This window comes from Aquarana catesbeiana, linkage group LG13, assembly GCF_042186555.1.
Source record: "Aquarana catesbeiana isolate 2022-GZ linkage group LG13, ASM4218655v1, whole genome shotgun sequence".
NCBI lineage: Eukaryota > Metazoa > Chordata > Amphibia > Anura > Ranidae > Aquarana > Aquarana catesbeiana.
Window position 1 is genome coordinate 235217434 of NC_133336.1, and position 14908 is coordinate 235232341.

General features: G+C 41.9%; 1 protein-coding gene across 3 annotated transcripts in view; it reads right to left on the reverse strand.

Annotated features, from left to right (window-relative positions):
• LOC141116972 (NACHT, LRR and PYD domains-containing protein 3-like) overlaps positions 1–14908 on the reverse strand; it is a 46512-nt gene that overhangs the window by 20433 nt on the left and 11171 nt on the right. Inside the window, exons 1-2 of one of the 3 annotated variants that reach the window (XM_073609508.1) lie at positions 10458–10684; positions 5696–5756 (exon numbers count right to left, since the gene is read on the reverse strand). In XM_073609508.1, the coding sequence (XP_073465609.1) occupies positions 5696–5726 (31 nt within the window). In that variant the 5' untranslated portion in view covers positions 5727–5756; positions 10458–10684. Of the gene's footprint in view, positions 1–5695; positions 5757–5885; positions 7316–10457; positions 10685–14908 lie in introns of those variants that run through there. The other 2 variants (XM_073609507.1, XM_073609509.1) reach the window with 2 other exon arrangements.

Here is a 14908-nt window from a genome sequence, read left to right on the forward strand (position 1 = left end):
TGATAAAGGAGCACACATGCTCCGAACGCGAAGCACCGCCCGCCTGACCCCGTTCCCGGAAGTGAGGACACCAGTACAACGAGGCACATCACGGAGCATCCCTCTTCTGTGTCCCAGCTACCCGGAAGCGCTGAGTACCCACAGCACCGCCGGAAAGCCACAGGACTCAAGACTCAGGACACCCTCCACCGGCCCGTGATACTCCTATCACTTGTGAACATGCGGATGAACATATGCTACTGCCTAATATTCTGGAAATTATCTGCCCAAATGTGAGTGTTTTTAATCCACTATAATAAATTTGTTGTAAAAAACGCTGCATTTAGAGGGCGCCGTCCTTTTTTCTTGACTTGTGCCAGAGGTCCTTCTAGCTTGTATGGACTGGCTGCCTTCTACACTTTCAGCACCTTATTTATCCTTACATGGACTAATGCTTGGACTTGAAGTGAGAACATGTTAAATTACACACCAAGTTCATATTGCCAGACTCGGGTCTTTTACTACAAGAGTTAAGAGACGATAGATGATACAGCAGTTTACAATTAGCTAACATCAGGAACATTTAAATAGCCATTTAGACCCTAATTTACTAGAGACAAAGAGCACAAGCTTGGGCTTTACTACAAGGATTAAGATACTGCAGAGGATACAGCTGTGTAAAATTGGCCAGCAGCAGGACATAGTTTAAAGGCCATGTAGTACAATTATGGTTATAAAAACAACATTCTCCTGTTAGAATCTGCACATAAATTTGCTGGGACCACCAATCTTGAATCGTGAATCTTGAAAGATTCACCTCAATCCCCATAGTAGCGACAAACCCGAACCCCATCCCATCCCATCCCATCCACAGAAGTACTTATAAACATTAGATACCAGTTGCGGTTGTGCTGCAAGAGAGCCAGCTGTACATATCTCACACTTCAAAGACTGTGGCTTTCAGACCTTGACTGGTCCTGGAAAGTTCAACAAAATTCCAGTAAAACGAAACTTCTGCATTCTCTTGTTTGCCTTACTTGACCGGGTGATGGTTAAGCTTGAAGAATGCAGCAGTTTCATTTCACTGGGACCTTGCTGCTCATAAACAATGCCACGTTGGCAGCATTACAAGCAAGTTTGAGAAAAATACACAACGTTTAGAAAATATTTAAACTATGAAGTATGGAAATAATGATGTATTAACCACTTGCCGACCAGCTCACGCCGATATACGTCGGCAAAGTGGCACGGGTGCGCAAAACAACGTACCCAAACGCCGCTGCGTCATCGGCGACTAGTGGGCACGTGCGCACCGCGCGAGCGTGCCTGCGGGCCCCGCCGACTCGATGTCCGCCGGTGGTCCGCGATCTTGACACGGAGAGGCAGAACGGGGAGATGCCTATGTAAACAAGGCATTTCCCTGTTCTGCCTAGCAACATGACAGGGATCTACTGCTCCCAGTGATCGGGAGCAGTGATCTCTGCCATGTTCTAGTGAGCCCATCCCCCCTACAGTTAGAACACGCCCAGGGAACACACTTAACCCCTTGATCGCCCCCTAGTGTTTAACCCTTTCCCTGCCAGTGACATTTACACAGTAATCAGTGCATTTTTATAGCACTGATCGCTGTATAAATGCCAATGGTCCCAAAATAGTGTCAAAAGTCTCCGATCCGCAATGCCCCAGTCACATTGAAAATCGCAGATCGCCACCATTACTAATAAAAAGAAAATAATAATAAAAATGCCAAAAATCTATCCCCTATTTCGTAGACGCGATAACTTTTGCGCAAACCAATCAATATGCGCTTATTGCAATTTTTTTTTACCAAAAGTATCTAGAATACATATTGGCCTAAACTAAGGGAGAAATTTTTTTTTATATATATTTTTGGGATATTTATTATAGCAAAAAGTAAAAAATATTGCTTTTTTTTTTTTCAAAATGTTCGCTATTTTTTTGTTTATAGCGCAAAAAACAAAAACAGCAGAGGTGATCAAATACCACTAAAAGAAAGCTCTATTTGTGGGGAAAAAAAGAACGTCAATTTTGTTAGGGTACAATGTCGCACGACCGCGCAATTGTCAGTTAAAGCGACGCAGTGTCGAATCGCAAGAAAGGGCTTGGTCAGGAAGGGGGTAAATCCTTCCGGGGCTGAAGTGGTTAATGAATAAAGAGCTGCATTGATTTGTGTATTTGTGTCTGGTGTTCAGTTTAGCGTGGCAGTCCAGGCCTTTAATAGCGCAAGCAACCCATTGCAAGGTCACCACAGGCCAGTTAGGTAGGCACAAAAAATGTTTTGGTGGATCAGTTAAGAAGGAACTTCATTTAAAAGTGAAATTTCTGCTTATCCTTCTCTTCGCCCCCTCCTTTACCACTATTGGAAGGTTTTGTTTTGGGGGAGGGGGTACCTTTTTCTGACAAGTACCTACTCCCACTTCCACTTTTCTGGCCTAGACGCGAATAGTAAAAAGTGTGCCCCAGTTCCTCCCGCCCGCAACCTCCTGGGACACATCATATGTCCCAGGAGGCTGCGGGACCAGTCTGAAAGTGCAGAACATCTCATTCATGCACAGTGGGGAGCCAGTTGTGAAACAGCAGGAAGTCACAGCCAGATTCCCTCAACGGCACCAGGGACCCGGAGACCAGCAAAGAACCAGCTCAGGTGAAGACAATGCTGGGTCCCTGGGCTGGAAAGTGCTTGTTTATTAAGCGCTTGAGCTCCGGTCAGGGCATTGTTTTGCTATTAAGCACTGTGCTACTTTAACTGGTAATTGTGCGATCATGCAATGCTGTACCCCAATTTTCATTTTTTTTTTTTTTTACACAAATAAAGCTTTCTATTTTGTGTTTTTTTTATTATGTAAATGAAAAAAGAAACAATATATTGTTTTTTCTTTAAGCTATAAAACATATCCAATAAAAAAATTAAAAATCTATTTTCTTCATAAATTTAGGCCAAAATGCATTCTGCTACATGTCTTTCATAAAAAAATTTAAAAAATACAATAAGTGTATATTGATTGGTTTATGTGAAAGTTATAGTGTCTACAAACTATGGGGAATATACTGGAATTTTTATTTATTTTTTTATACTAGTAATGGCGGTGATCAGCGACTTATAGTGAGACTGTGATAGTGTCTTATATTGTGGCTGTGATACTCAGATAGCAATCTGACGCTAACTGACAATGACATCATCAGTGACACTAATACAGTGATCAGTGATAATAATATACACTGTCACTGTACTAGTGGCACTGGCTGGGAAGGGGTTAACTTCTAAGGGTAATCAAGGGGTTAAATGTGTGCCTAACAAGTGTTAATTTGTGTAATGTGTGCTGCTTTTTACTGTGGGAGAAGAAACAGACACAGATCGTTCCCTCTGTACAGAGCCCTGTGTGTTTGCAAACACAGAGATCTGGGCGGTGATTGGACACAGCCAATCAGCAGGTCCTAACCATAAGTCATTAGCCGGGCCTTGCTGACAAAAATATTAGACAAAGCGGGAGTTGGCGGAGGGTGGTAGAAGGCAGCGATGTATGGGTACGTCACTGTGCCGTGGGAGCCTAAAATGGTTAAAAGTTGGCAGCTACAGTATTTTTAGCATATAATGCATTAAGATTAAAAACCTTCTGACTTTACAACCCTTTTAAATCTAACATAAACTACTTGTCATTTAAAAAGTTTAAAAACAGTGTTTTTTAAACTTTTTAAATGTGCAGCTTTCATTAAAAAAATATTCTGTGATTTTGACGTGAAGGTCCTTGTTCAGGCACTTCCTGTTCTGGGGTGACAACTGTCTCCCAACTGGGCTTCTGTGTTGTCACCCTGCCTGTCACATTGGTTTCTTATGTGGTGACTACAAGCAGCCATACCATCACATATTATACAGAAATAATCACTCTCAGGAAGGCGATCCATAGGAATGATGTGCAGCTGATATTGGAGCAAGTGCATGTAGAAATGAATTAGGATACTGAGACACAGCTGACTTTACAACTGTGTAAAATTGTCCAGCAGCAGGACATTTTTCAATGAAAAAGAATAGGCCAAAATGTACTGGAAGCAAAGAGTACAGGCAGGTCTTTTACTACAAGAATTAAGAGTCCATAGGCGATGCAGCAGTTAAAAATTAGCCAGCTGCAGCAAAGTTTTAAATAGGAATTTTGGGTCCAAATTTACTAGAGACATAGAGCACAAGCTTGGGTTTTACTACGAGGATTAAGATACTGCAGCCATGTAAGATACAGCAGTGTAAAAAATAAAGATACGGCAAAAAAAAAAAGAAAAGATAAAAGATTAAGATACAGCAGTGTAAAAATGGCCCAGTGGCAGGAGAGTTTTAATCAGAGATAATAAGCCTTACTGATGTGTGCCTAAATTTTATATATGGGGATAGAAGAGTGCATTGATTGTGAGTGATATAATGTTCAAAGGGGGTTCAGGTGCACACTTTTCTTCCAATTTTTTTTTTTTTTATATTTCTTGTTCAAATATTTTATTGATGAAAAGGAACAAAGTTTACATAGCTTACACAGAAGAGAGAAAAATGTGAGTCGTCCCTTTGGAACAGGGGTAGGACAAAACATGCAACAATACAGTACAGTAACAGGGGCATAGCCCATAACAACATAGCGTAAATGTAATAGGTAAATATGAAGATCAGAGGGTGCACAGCATGGACAAGTTTACATTGATATTGTGCGACTTTAGGGAGAGTTGAGTTTAGTGCCAATAGATGCTGTCTATCGATGGGGTACCCCAGGTGGGGCTATTCTGTAACAGTGCAGGAGATCAAAGTGTAGAAGACCCAGGAATAGGGGGAAGGGTCCCATTAGGACTCGGGAATAATGAGACAAACATAACGTGATTGGTATTAGACAATCAGGCGTGACAATGTTATTAGGGAGGACCCACAAGAGCGAAAGGTAAGCTTTAAGAAGGATAGCGACGGGGAGGGGAAATATAAAAAGGGGGGAAGGAGGAAAGGACAGGAGCAATAGCAGGAAGTAGAGGTAGACACTGGGTTGGATGAAAGGAGTTTAGGGAGCCTAAAGCTATCGGTTGTTTTAGTTAAGACCCAATGTTGGGGGGTGGAAGTCATTTAAGGGGAGAGCAAGGGGTTATCAAAGTCAGCAGGGAGGTAATGATCAACCCAAGGTTTCCACAAACGTTCGTACTTTTGGACCCTATCAAAAGGACCGCTTCGACTTTGGCGTGTATCATAGTCCTAGTTACTCAATTTTTAAATTTTTTTTTATATTTCTTTAAAATTAACGCAACGTGCTGCAATTAAAAGCTCCAAGAACAGATGGTTAAAAACAAATGAATGCTGCATTTTGAGCATCTCAAAGAAACCACATGCCAAAACCGTAACCCTTAGTTGTAGCTGAACTCTGACTACATGGTTCATGAAGATGTATCTGTGGTTTGCAAACGATCACTACAGGAAAGAGGAAGGAAGCTCAGGAAGGTGATGTCAAGGTAATGAGTACAGCAGTGTTTTATCAAACTACATGTTATCAATATTAGGGTTTAGATCTACTTTTAAACAGATGGTCTTCTGATTACTAGTGAAGACCCAAGGATTTGGTGTCACTGACCTGATGTCCTGCTTCACTTGCCCAAAACAATAAAAGTAGTATTTTGCACCACTTTGCACTCCTTTAGAAAATACTAGAGGTGCACGGTGTTGGATGGTGGTTAAACTGACCTTCATCATTTTCTTCTGATGGTTGCTCCATCTTTGATGTCACTGGTTACAAGGATCTTTGCTGAAAAACACAAAAATAATGTACGAATATTATATTAAACTAATATTGCCCATGTAGAATATTGATGGGGAGTTTCCATGAACATGCGCCTATGGTTACCAAAATCCAGTGCAATGCCCTTTGTCTTACCAGATAAGTTACCGTGGATGACAGATGGAAGCCCTGTAGAAGTTCTGTGATGTAACACTGGAGCGATGTTACCAGATAAGTTACCGTGGATGACAGATGGAAGCCATCTAGAAGTTCCGTGATGTATCACTGGAGCGATGCAGCTGATGTGAGATAGTGGAGAGGGTGATCTGTCCTTGTTACTTTCTTCTTCACCACAAAAGGAAGGAAGGAAGGGCTGGGTTTTTCTCATAAAGCAATTTTCTGTTATGTTACTGTGTTAAAATAATTTTTTTGTACATTTTGTTTTAGGTAAAGTATTTCTATAGGAAAGTTTAGAAGGTTTAAATTGTTATTAGAGGGCAAGTGTCTACCTACTCAATAATTGGAAACGTTTCTTTGGAACAGAGCCCAATATTTCTAATAAAATACAGAGCAAAGGGACTAAATAAAGACATTTTTAACACTTTAAACCTTTTTAGCATGGAGTGACCCTTGAAATAATTTTTCATGCTTAGGGAACCTGATATTTATATCTACAGGCATTGGCACATTATTGTGGTGGTCAGTGGGAAGAATGTCCCTTATATTGGTGGTCAATGGGAAGAATACTTCTCACATTGGTGGTCAGTGGGAAGAATGCTCCTTTCATTGATGGTCAGGGGGAAGAATGTTCCTTACATTGGTGGTCAGTGGGAAGAATGTTCCTTACATCGGTGGTCTGTGGGAAGAATGTTCCTTACATTAGTGGTCAGGGAGAAGAATGTCCCTTACGTTGGTGATCAGTGGGAAGAATGCTCCTTACATTGGTGGTCTGTGGGAAGAATGTTCCTTACATTGGTGGTCTGTGGGAAGAATGCTCCTTACATTGGTGGTCTGTGGGAAGAATGCCCTCCTTATAGATTTATAAAAAAAAGGATCATTATTGTCAGTGATTACTTATCTGAGTTGCAGAAGTTGTTCTTTACTGAAGGAATCCCTAGAAACCTCTGGAGGAACCCTGGTTGTGAAAACCTGCACTAGAATCTGGTCTATGAGTAATCACCAATGTGACATAATATGCTGTGTGGAGAAGTTATGTTAGTCTTTGTGGTTGCTAAATCCTATTGATGTGGGGATCACCAGCTTCATATCTGGAGCTCCTTAGCTATTGGAGAACAAGTGGCGAGTAAAGCATTGTGGAATAAAAAATAAATCCTGTATTTAGTCCCTCTGCTAAGTTGTTATCGGTGTCTCCATCAAGGAGATCCACTTGCTCTTTTGTCCTGGTGGCCATTGTCACTGAGATCGAGAGTGATGGGAAATCCCAAATTTTACAGTTGTGACCACCTGCAAAATTGTAATCTTTCAATGGGGACACCTGTTCCAGCTGCAGCTATCTGAGAGGGAATTTCCCTTTACTGTGTAGAAATATCTTTTCAGTTCCTGTTGTGTCTCAGAGACAGGAAGTGAAATTAAATCTTCCAATGGGGACACAGACAGGAAAATATAAACTGAGGATTTTAATTCTTGCTACATTATCCAAAACTAAAAAAACCTTTGGGTTACACATACACTTTATTTATGCTTTGCTTTCAGAAATTTATATTGATAAGGATGCTGAAAGATAAGTTTCTTTTAAAGTATATATTTTGTAGCTCAGCCTTTTTAATCTAGAGGAACCCTTAAAATTATTATTATTACTATTATTATTATTATTACTATTATTACTCTTCCCTGGGCCAGTTGATAACCTCCCATTTCTTCCAATACCACCTCTATGCCGATGACACACAGATCTATCTCTCCACTCCTCAACTCACCCCCACTCTCTCCTCACGGATCTCAAACTTACTGAATGACATATCGGTATGGATGTCACACCACTTCCTCAAACTTAATCTTTCTAAAACTGAGCTTGTTATAGTTCCTCCTTCACGGCCCCCCCCCCCCCCCGTGACTTCACCATTAATATCAACAACACAACCATTGGTCCCTCCGCATATGCCAGGGTGCTGAGTGTAATCCTTAACTCTGAACTCTCCTTCAGCCCCATATCCAATCACTGGCTAAATCCTGCCGCCTTAACCTCCGCAACATCTCCAGAATTTGACCCTTTCTTACTAATGACACCACAAAGCAACGTATTCACTCCTTGATTATTTCCCGCCTTGACTACTGAAACTCTCTCCTTAATGGCCTACCCTTAAGCAGGCTATCCCCCCTTCAGTCTATTATGAATGCTGCTGCTAGACTAATACACCTCACTAATCGATCCGTGATTGCCACCCCTCTCTGCCAATCCCTTCACTGGCTTCCCCTACCCCACTGTGTAAAATTCAAAATGCTAACCATAACCTACAAGGCCATTCACAACATCGCCCCCATCTACATCACCAACCTCATCTGCAGATATCGCCCAAATCGTCCCCTCCGCTCCTCCCAGGACCTCCTGCTCTCTAGCTCCCTTGTTACCTCCTCTCATGCTCGCCTTCAGGACTTCTCCAGAGCCTCTCCCATCCTTTGGAACTCCCTGCCCCAGTATGTCAGATCAGCCCCTAACCTGTTCACCTTTAGGAGATCCCTGAAAACTCATTTATTCAGGGAAGCCTATCCCACACCCACCTAACAACTGTCCCCGAGTCATCCCCATCAAATCATTCTCTTCAGCTATTACCTTTTGTACCACCCCCCCCCCCTCCCTTTAGAATGTAAGCTCTACAAGCAGGGCCCTCCTGTACCTTTTGTATTGAACTGTACTGTAATTGTGTTTTCTTCCCTATACATTGTAAAGCGCTGCGTAAACTGCTGGCGCTATATAAATTGCGTATAATTATTATTATTATTATTAGGTATTGTTATTATTTTTTTTTTTTTTTATTTACGGGTATAATTCTTTTTTTGTTTTGTTTTGTTTTAAGGGCATCCAATAGAGTTTTAGGGAAGATAATAATGATATTAGTATTTATATGAGACAGGGAGGAAAGATATAGGCATGTATAGAAATACATATAGCTAGACTTTATACATGGTTATGTTTAAGGAAGAGGAAAAATGGATACTGAAGGATTTTTGTATTCTCCCCTTTTATCTTTTATAGCTTTTACTTCTTTTTTTTTTGTTTGTTTTTGTACTTTTTTCTCTGCCAATGAATTTTTTTTTTTTTTTTAAATACACTGAGCAAAAATTATTTATTACAGGTATAAATATAGCATTGTCAATTTACGCAGCACTATACATACTACACGTTCACACCAGTTAAAATAATTTTCAGGTTTCAGGGAACTCTTACTAAAAACGATTTCATCTATAGCTTTTGGTGCATTAGCATGACCATTACGTTATGAATATAATCATTTTTAAGGCGTAGTTCAAACCAGTGCAGTTGACAAAAGTAGAACAGTGCATTTTTTTTCTGCATGGAGCAAATCTGGAACAGGGCAAAAAGATTCAAAAACACACCGAAACGCCTAAAAAATGCACCGGAACGCATTAAAGCAAGGGGGGGGGGACAGAAACTTTGGCAAAAAAAGAGAGCAGAAAAAACACTATGGAACACATTGAAAATGCATAAAAAAAGCACAAGAACGCATCAAAAACGCACATGCAGAAACACATCTGGATCACAAAACTGTGGTGTGAACCAGCCCTGGAAGAATAAAAAAAAAAGCACAGTATTTTGCAAATATAACACCCAGAGGGGGAGATTCACTAAAACCAGGGGAACTCAGAATCTGGTGCAGCCAATCAACTTTTAACTTTAGCTTGTTTAGTTAAAGCGGAGTTCCACCCAAATTTTGAACAATATCTGTATGTATTCTCTTCCTTGCCTAGATGCTGACATGCCGTTTAAAAAAATTTAAATCGCCGTAATTACCTTTTATTTTTCTATTCTTCTTTGCACTTCCTGGTTCTCCTCCCGTGGGAGTAGGCGTGTTTCTAACCTCTCCCAGACTCCTGGGAGCTAGTCTCAGGCTTCCCAGGATGCCACTGAGCATGTGCGGGAACGAGCAGTGAATGCTGGGAGCACAGCATTCACCATATCCAGGAAATAAATGCTTGTGGGCTTCAAATGCCCACAATGAAGATGGAAACCGCCTGCAGTGAATAATATAAGTTATTCTTTCCGACGAAATCTGACACAGGCGGACAAATTACACACAATATGTGAGTATGTAATGCTGAGAAGAAAAGTTTGTGAATGAACTCAAAAAAAAAAAAAAAAGGATAGATAGGTGGACCCCCGCTTTAAGCTTTGACAATAAAAACTGCAAGCTGATTGGTTACTACGCACAGTTACACCCCCCTTCCCCCCCCCCCAGAGAGTATAATTTTTTAACACCACCTTGCTCTGTGCAAAAAAATCATTTCCAGTAATAAACATCAACTACAATTTGTAGTAATGGGCAGAAAACAAACACAGACATTTAACGTTGTAGTGACCCTTTAGATTGATAGCCATTGCAGTGCCCCTTACATTGGCACTCAGACAGGAGATCGATCTGTAAATTGCTCAAGGGTCCCAAGCAACCTCTGGAAGGACATTAGGGCCCCCAGAGAACCCCTGGTTGAGAAATGCTGTTGTAGTTTAGAGAACAAAAAAGTTAGACTTACTCTTTCAGAACAATGACAGAGCAGTACTCAGCAGACTGTAGCAGTCCATGATGTGGCTTACATGGGGCCTCACTAGGGAGGTTCTCAGAGGATATCTCTATTCCCGGAAAGCTGATGTCAGACCCACAGCAACATGCTTTGGAAATATGCTGCTCCTAGTCCCAGATCTCCACTGCATACCCCTATCTGTTGGTATTCAGAGCTCCTTATCTTGCTGGCCAGGCCTTTCATAATAAGGGTAGTGTCAAGAAGTGATAAAGCTTTTTAGGTATGTAATCCTGCAAAAAAAAAGCCACCACTTAAGGCCTCATGCACACGTCTGCTTAGCCTTTCTGTACATCACAAGCTGTTTACAAAACGCGCCTAAAGCCGCATCTTATACACTAATTTAAGCCGGCCAATGCCATAGATGGTTTACATCTAATGCCGCTTCAGCAGGGGCCGACCGAAATTTGAAACCATCTATGGGCAGGCTGATCATACCCAAGTAATATACGAAAAAGAAGGAATTTGGGACTTTAAATGAAACTAATGACATTGTGGAGGAAATGAATGGAAAAATATATTTAATGACTTGCAATGATGTAAAAATACTTAGAAATAGTACGAAAAGTATGAATCATGTGTATATAACACATACATCTACATGTAACAATAAACATCAGGGATACATGAATGTATATCGACTTGGCAACACATGGTATAAAATGTTCGTAGATAAACTCTGTAAATTCATATATGTACAATCATATAGGCGGCACATTGCAATGGAAGTAAGTAATATAGAATAGTATATATAGTATAATAGCAGGCATGTATCTGCATCCTATCTTTCCCGACGCGTTTCGTGCATAAACACTCATCAGGGGCAGATGTTCAAGAGTATAGATAATTCAATGAAACTTATGCCGCATACACACGATCGGACATTGATCGGACATTCCGACAACAAAATCCATGGATTTTTTCCCAACGGATGTTGGCTCAAACTTGTCTTGCATACACACGGTCACACAAACTTGGTCGGAAATTGTGAACGTCAAGAACTCGGTGACGTACAACGCGTACGACGAGCCGAGAAAAATGAAGTTCAATAGCCAGTGCGGCTCTTCTGCTTGATTCCGAGCATGCGTGGCACTGTGTGCGTCGGAATTGTGTACACACGATCGGAATTTCCGACAACGGATTTTGTTGTCGGAAAATTTGAGATCCAGATCTCAAATTTTGTGTGTCGGAAACTCCGATGGAAAATGTCCGATGGAGCCTACACACGGTGGGAGTTTCCGACAAAAAGCTCCTTTCGAACATTTTCCGTCGGAAAATCCGACCGTGTGTACGGGGCATTAGTATGGTAAAATATGGTGAGTGGGAGCCAGGGCCAGAGAGGTAGCCTCGCCACACACTTCAAGAAGCTCCACGGCACAGACGCACTTGCGTTCGCTGTACAAAACTAGACTCTTTGATAGTCACCATTCACCTCCCACTTGGATCCCCTGGCTACCTGTGTTATGGGGGGCTCTGTGTGTGCGCCCTGCTGCTGTGCAGCCCTTAAATTGCCTCAGCTCCCGGGATTCACTACCTCTCTGGCCCTGGCTCCCACTCACCATATTTTACCATACTAGGTTTCATTGAATTATCTGTACTTATGAAAATCTGCTCCTGATGAGTGTTTATGCACGAAACACGTCGGGAAAGATAGGATGCAGATACATGCCTGCACCGGTATTTACCGCAGTTCACCATTTACATCAATCATGTTCATACTATTCTATATTACTTACTTCCACTGCAATGTGCCACCTATATGATGATTGTAGATATATGAATTTACAGAATTTATCTACGAACATTTTATACTATGTGTTGCCAAGTCTATATATATACACATGTATCCTTGATGTTTATTGTACATGTAGATGTATGTTTATATACACATGATTCATACTTTTCGTACTATTTCTATGTATTTTTACATCTTTGTATGTCATTAAATATATTTTTCCATTCATTTCGTCCACAATTTCCTTCAGTTTCATTTAAAGTCCCAAATTCCCTTTTTTATATATTACTTGATGGAGGCACATATCATATGTGCTTCATTTAAAGTCCCAAAATTCTCCTCTTTTTGAATTATCACATTGTACCCAAGTAGGGTTGCCACCTTTTCTTCAAGCCAAACCCAAACACTTTAGTGACGCACAGCAATTTTTTTTTTGTAGTATACACTATAGCAGTGATGGCGAACCTTGGCACCCCCAGATGTTTTGGAACTACATTTCCCATGATGCTCGTGCACTCTGTAGTGTAGTTGAGCATCATGGGAAATGTAGTTCCAAAACATCTGAGGTGCCAAGGTTCGCCATCACTTCACTATAGCATTGTAAAAGATCTGCGACACCTTGGGTGCCCCAAATAGAGTAGTAATGCACCCACCGCCCCTCCTATCCAGGTATGACAGGTAGGTCGCATGGGCCCCCTGGAACATGGGAAGCAGTGGCTGTCGCTCATGCAGGGCACATGGGCTCTGCGTCGCCCCCCATTAATTCATGCACCCTGCCCCTGATATACATGCAGGGCACCGGACGCATGGATTTCAACAAGTTTATTTTTTTGGAAGCAAAAGTCGAAGGCTCTAAATGGCTGCAAAGAGGGTGGGCTCCGGGTGCAGAGCACTGCGCTCGGATCCCACCCAGTTGTATGACATTAGCGAATTAATATTCGCTAATGTCTTCCTGTTTCTCCTCCCAGTCAATCAAGAAGCGGGTCCTGAGACTCGATTGGCCGGGAGTCCTAAGACCCCATTGGGCAGATTCCAGGACTCCTGATTGGCTAGGAGGAGACCGCTGGGACTCAGAGAGAGAGACGAAGAGATAAACGCATTAGCGGGGCTGGTGGGCCACCAGCGAAGCGGCAATCGACAGGGGGGGGAGGGTAGCAGCAATCGATCAAGCAATGGAGGGGGGTGTGAGGGGGTTTGGTAGTGGTTGGATGGCTGGGTGGGGGCCGCAGGCTGTCGTCCCCCCCCCCCCGCACCCAGAAATGTAAGCACCAGCTGCCACTGATGGGGAGACACAGTCCAGTCTGGATAATGTGTCTGGGTTTGAGACGAACTGAAAACCAGACACATGATTAAAGACCCTGAATGTCCAGATGAATCCTGAACAGGTGGCAACCCTATACCCAAGTCCACCCATTGCTCGATTATTACATGCCATTATGGCCAGCACCAATCACTGTGTTTTCCCAGCAGTGAAGGCTCCCCATGGTTGCAACATGAAAGCATGGATCCATCCTGCCTTGTATCAATGGTTCAGGCTGGTGGTGGTGTTGTAATGGTGTGGGGGATATTTTCTTGGCACACTTTGGGCCCCTTGGTACCAATTGAGCATCGTTTAAACCCCATGGCCTACCTGAGTATTGTTGCTGACCATGTCCATCCCTTTATGACTACAGTGTCCCCATCTTCTGATGGCTCCTTCCAGGAGGATAATGCACCATGTCACAAAGATCAGATCATCTCACCACTGGACAATGAGGTCCCTGTACTCTAATGGTCTCCACAGTCACCAAATCTCAATCCAGTAGAGCACCTTTGGGATGTATTGGTAAACAGAAATTGTAGATAGGGGTAAGTGGCGCTACCTATGTCGGGGTACCTAATTGGATTAAATAATCCGTGCTAATGTATACAGAGCGAGAAAAAACCACTCAGCCAAAAACCATTGATTTGTGAGTGTGAGTATACACCTATAAAAAATTGGTGAACCGTGCTAGTGTATACAAGCCAATAGAATACTCATATATATATCTGAGGTGTAGCTAACCATCCAAATCAGTGTAAATAATATTTGATGAACTAGACTCAAATAAAAATTAAAAACTGAAATAAAAGATACAACAAACACCCCCACCTATTGCATAGAGAGGAATCTGACCAGTAGAAATCCCCCCTGCAAGTGGTGTAGTGTCCAGTCTCCAAATATCATTAATCAATACGTGCAAATAGTGAGATATCATATAAATCCAGAGTCCGTGTTGACCCACTCTCCCATCCACGATGCAGAGTGAATAGGAGGGGATATAAATATTAAATCAGTTCATTGAGTGTTGCAAACATAATAATATTGCAAAAATAGTGAGGGATATAAAAAATGTAAAAAATCTAAAAATATATACTTCCAACATAAGCAAATATAGTGTATAAAGTTCCAACATATACAAAGTTCTTGTGTATAGTGACTTTTCGTGAGGAAAAACAGCTGGTATCTGGTGACTTGTAGTGCTCCCCCTCAAGGGTCCCCACTCACCAGCTCCCTACACTCCTGCAGGGGTAATAGGCATGTAGTACCAGGCCGTAGAGTGGCGTCTTAGATTCCAGTAGGGCTGTCCCCGGGTGCTTCCGCTCCAGATGTGATGTACCCATCAGTGGTCAATACCCAGAGAGATATAGG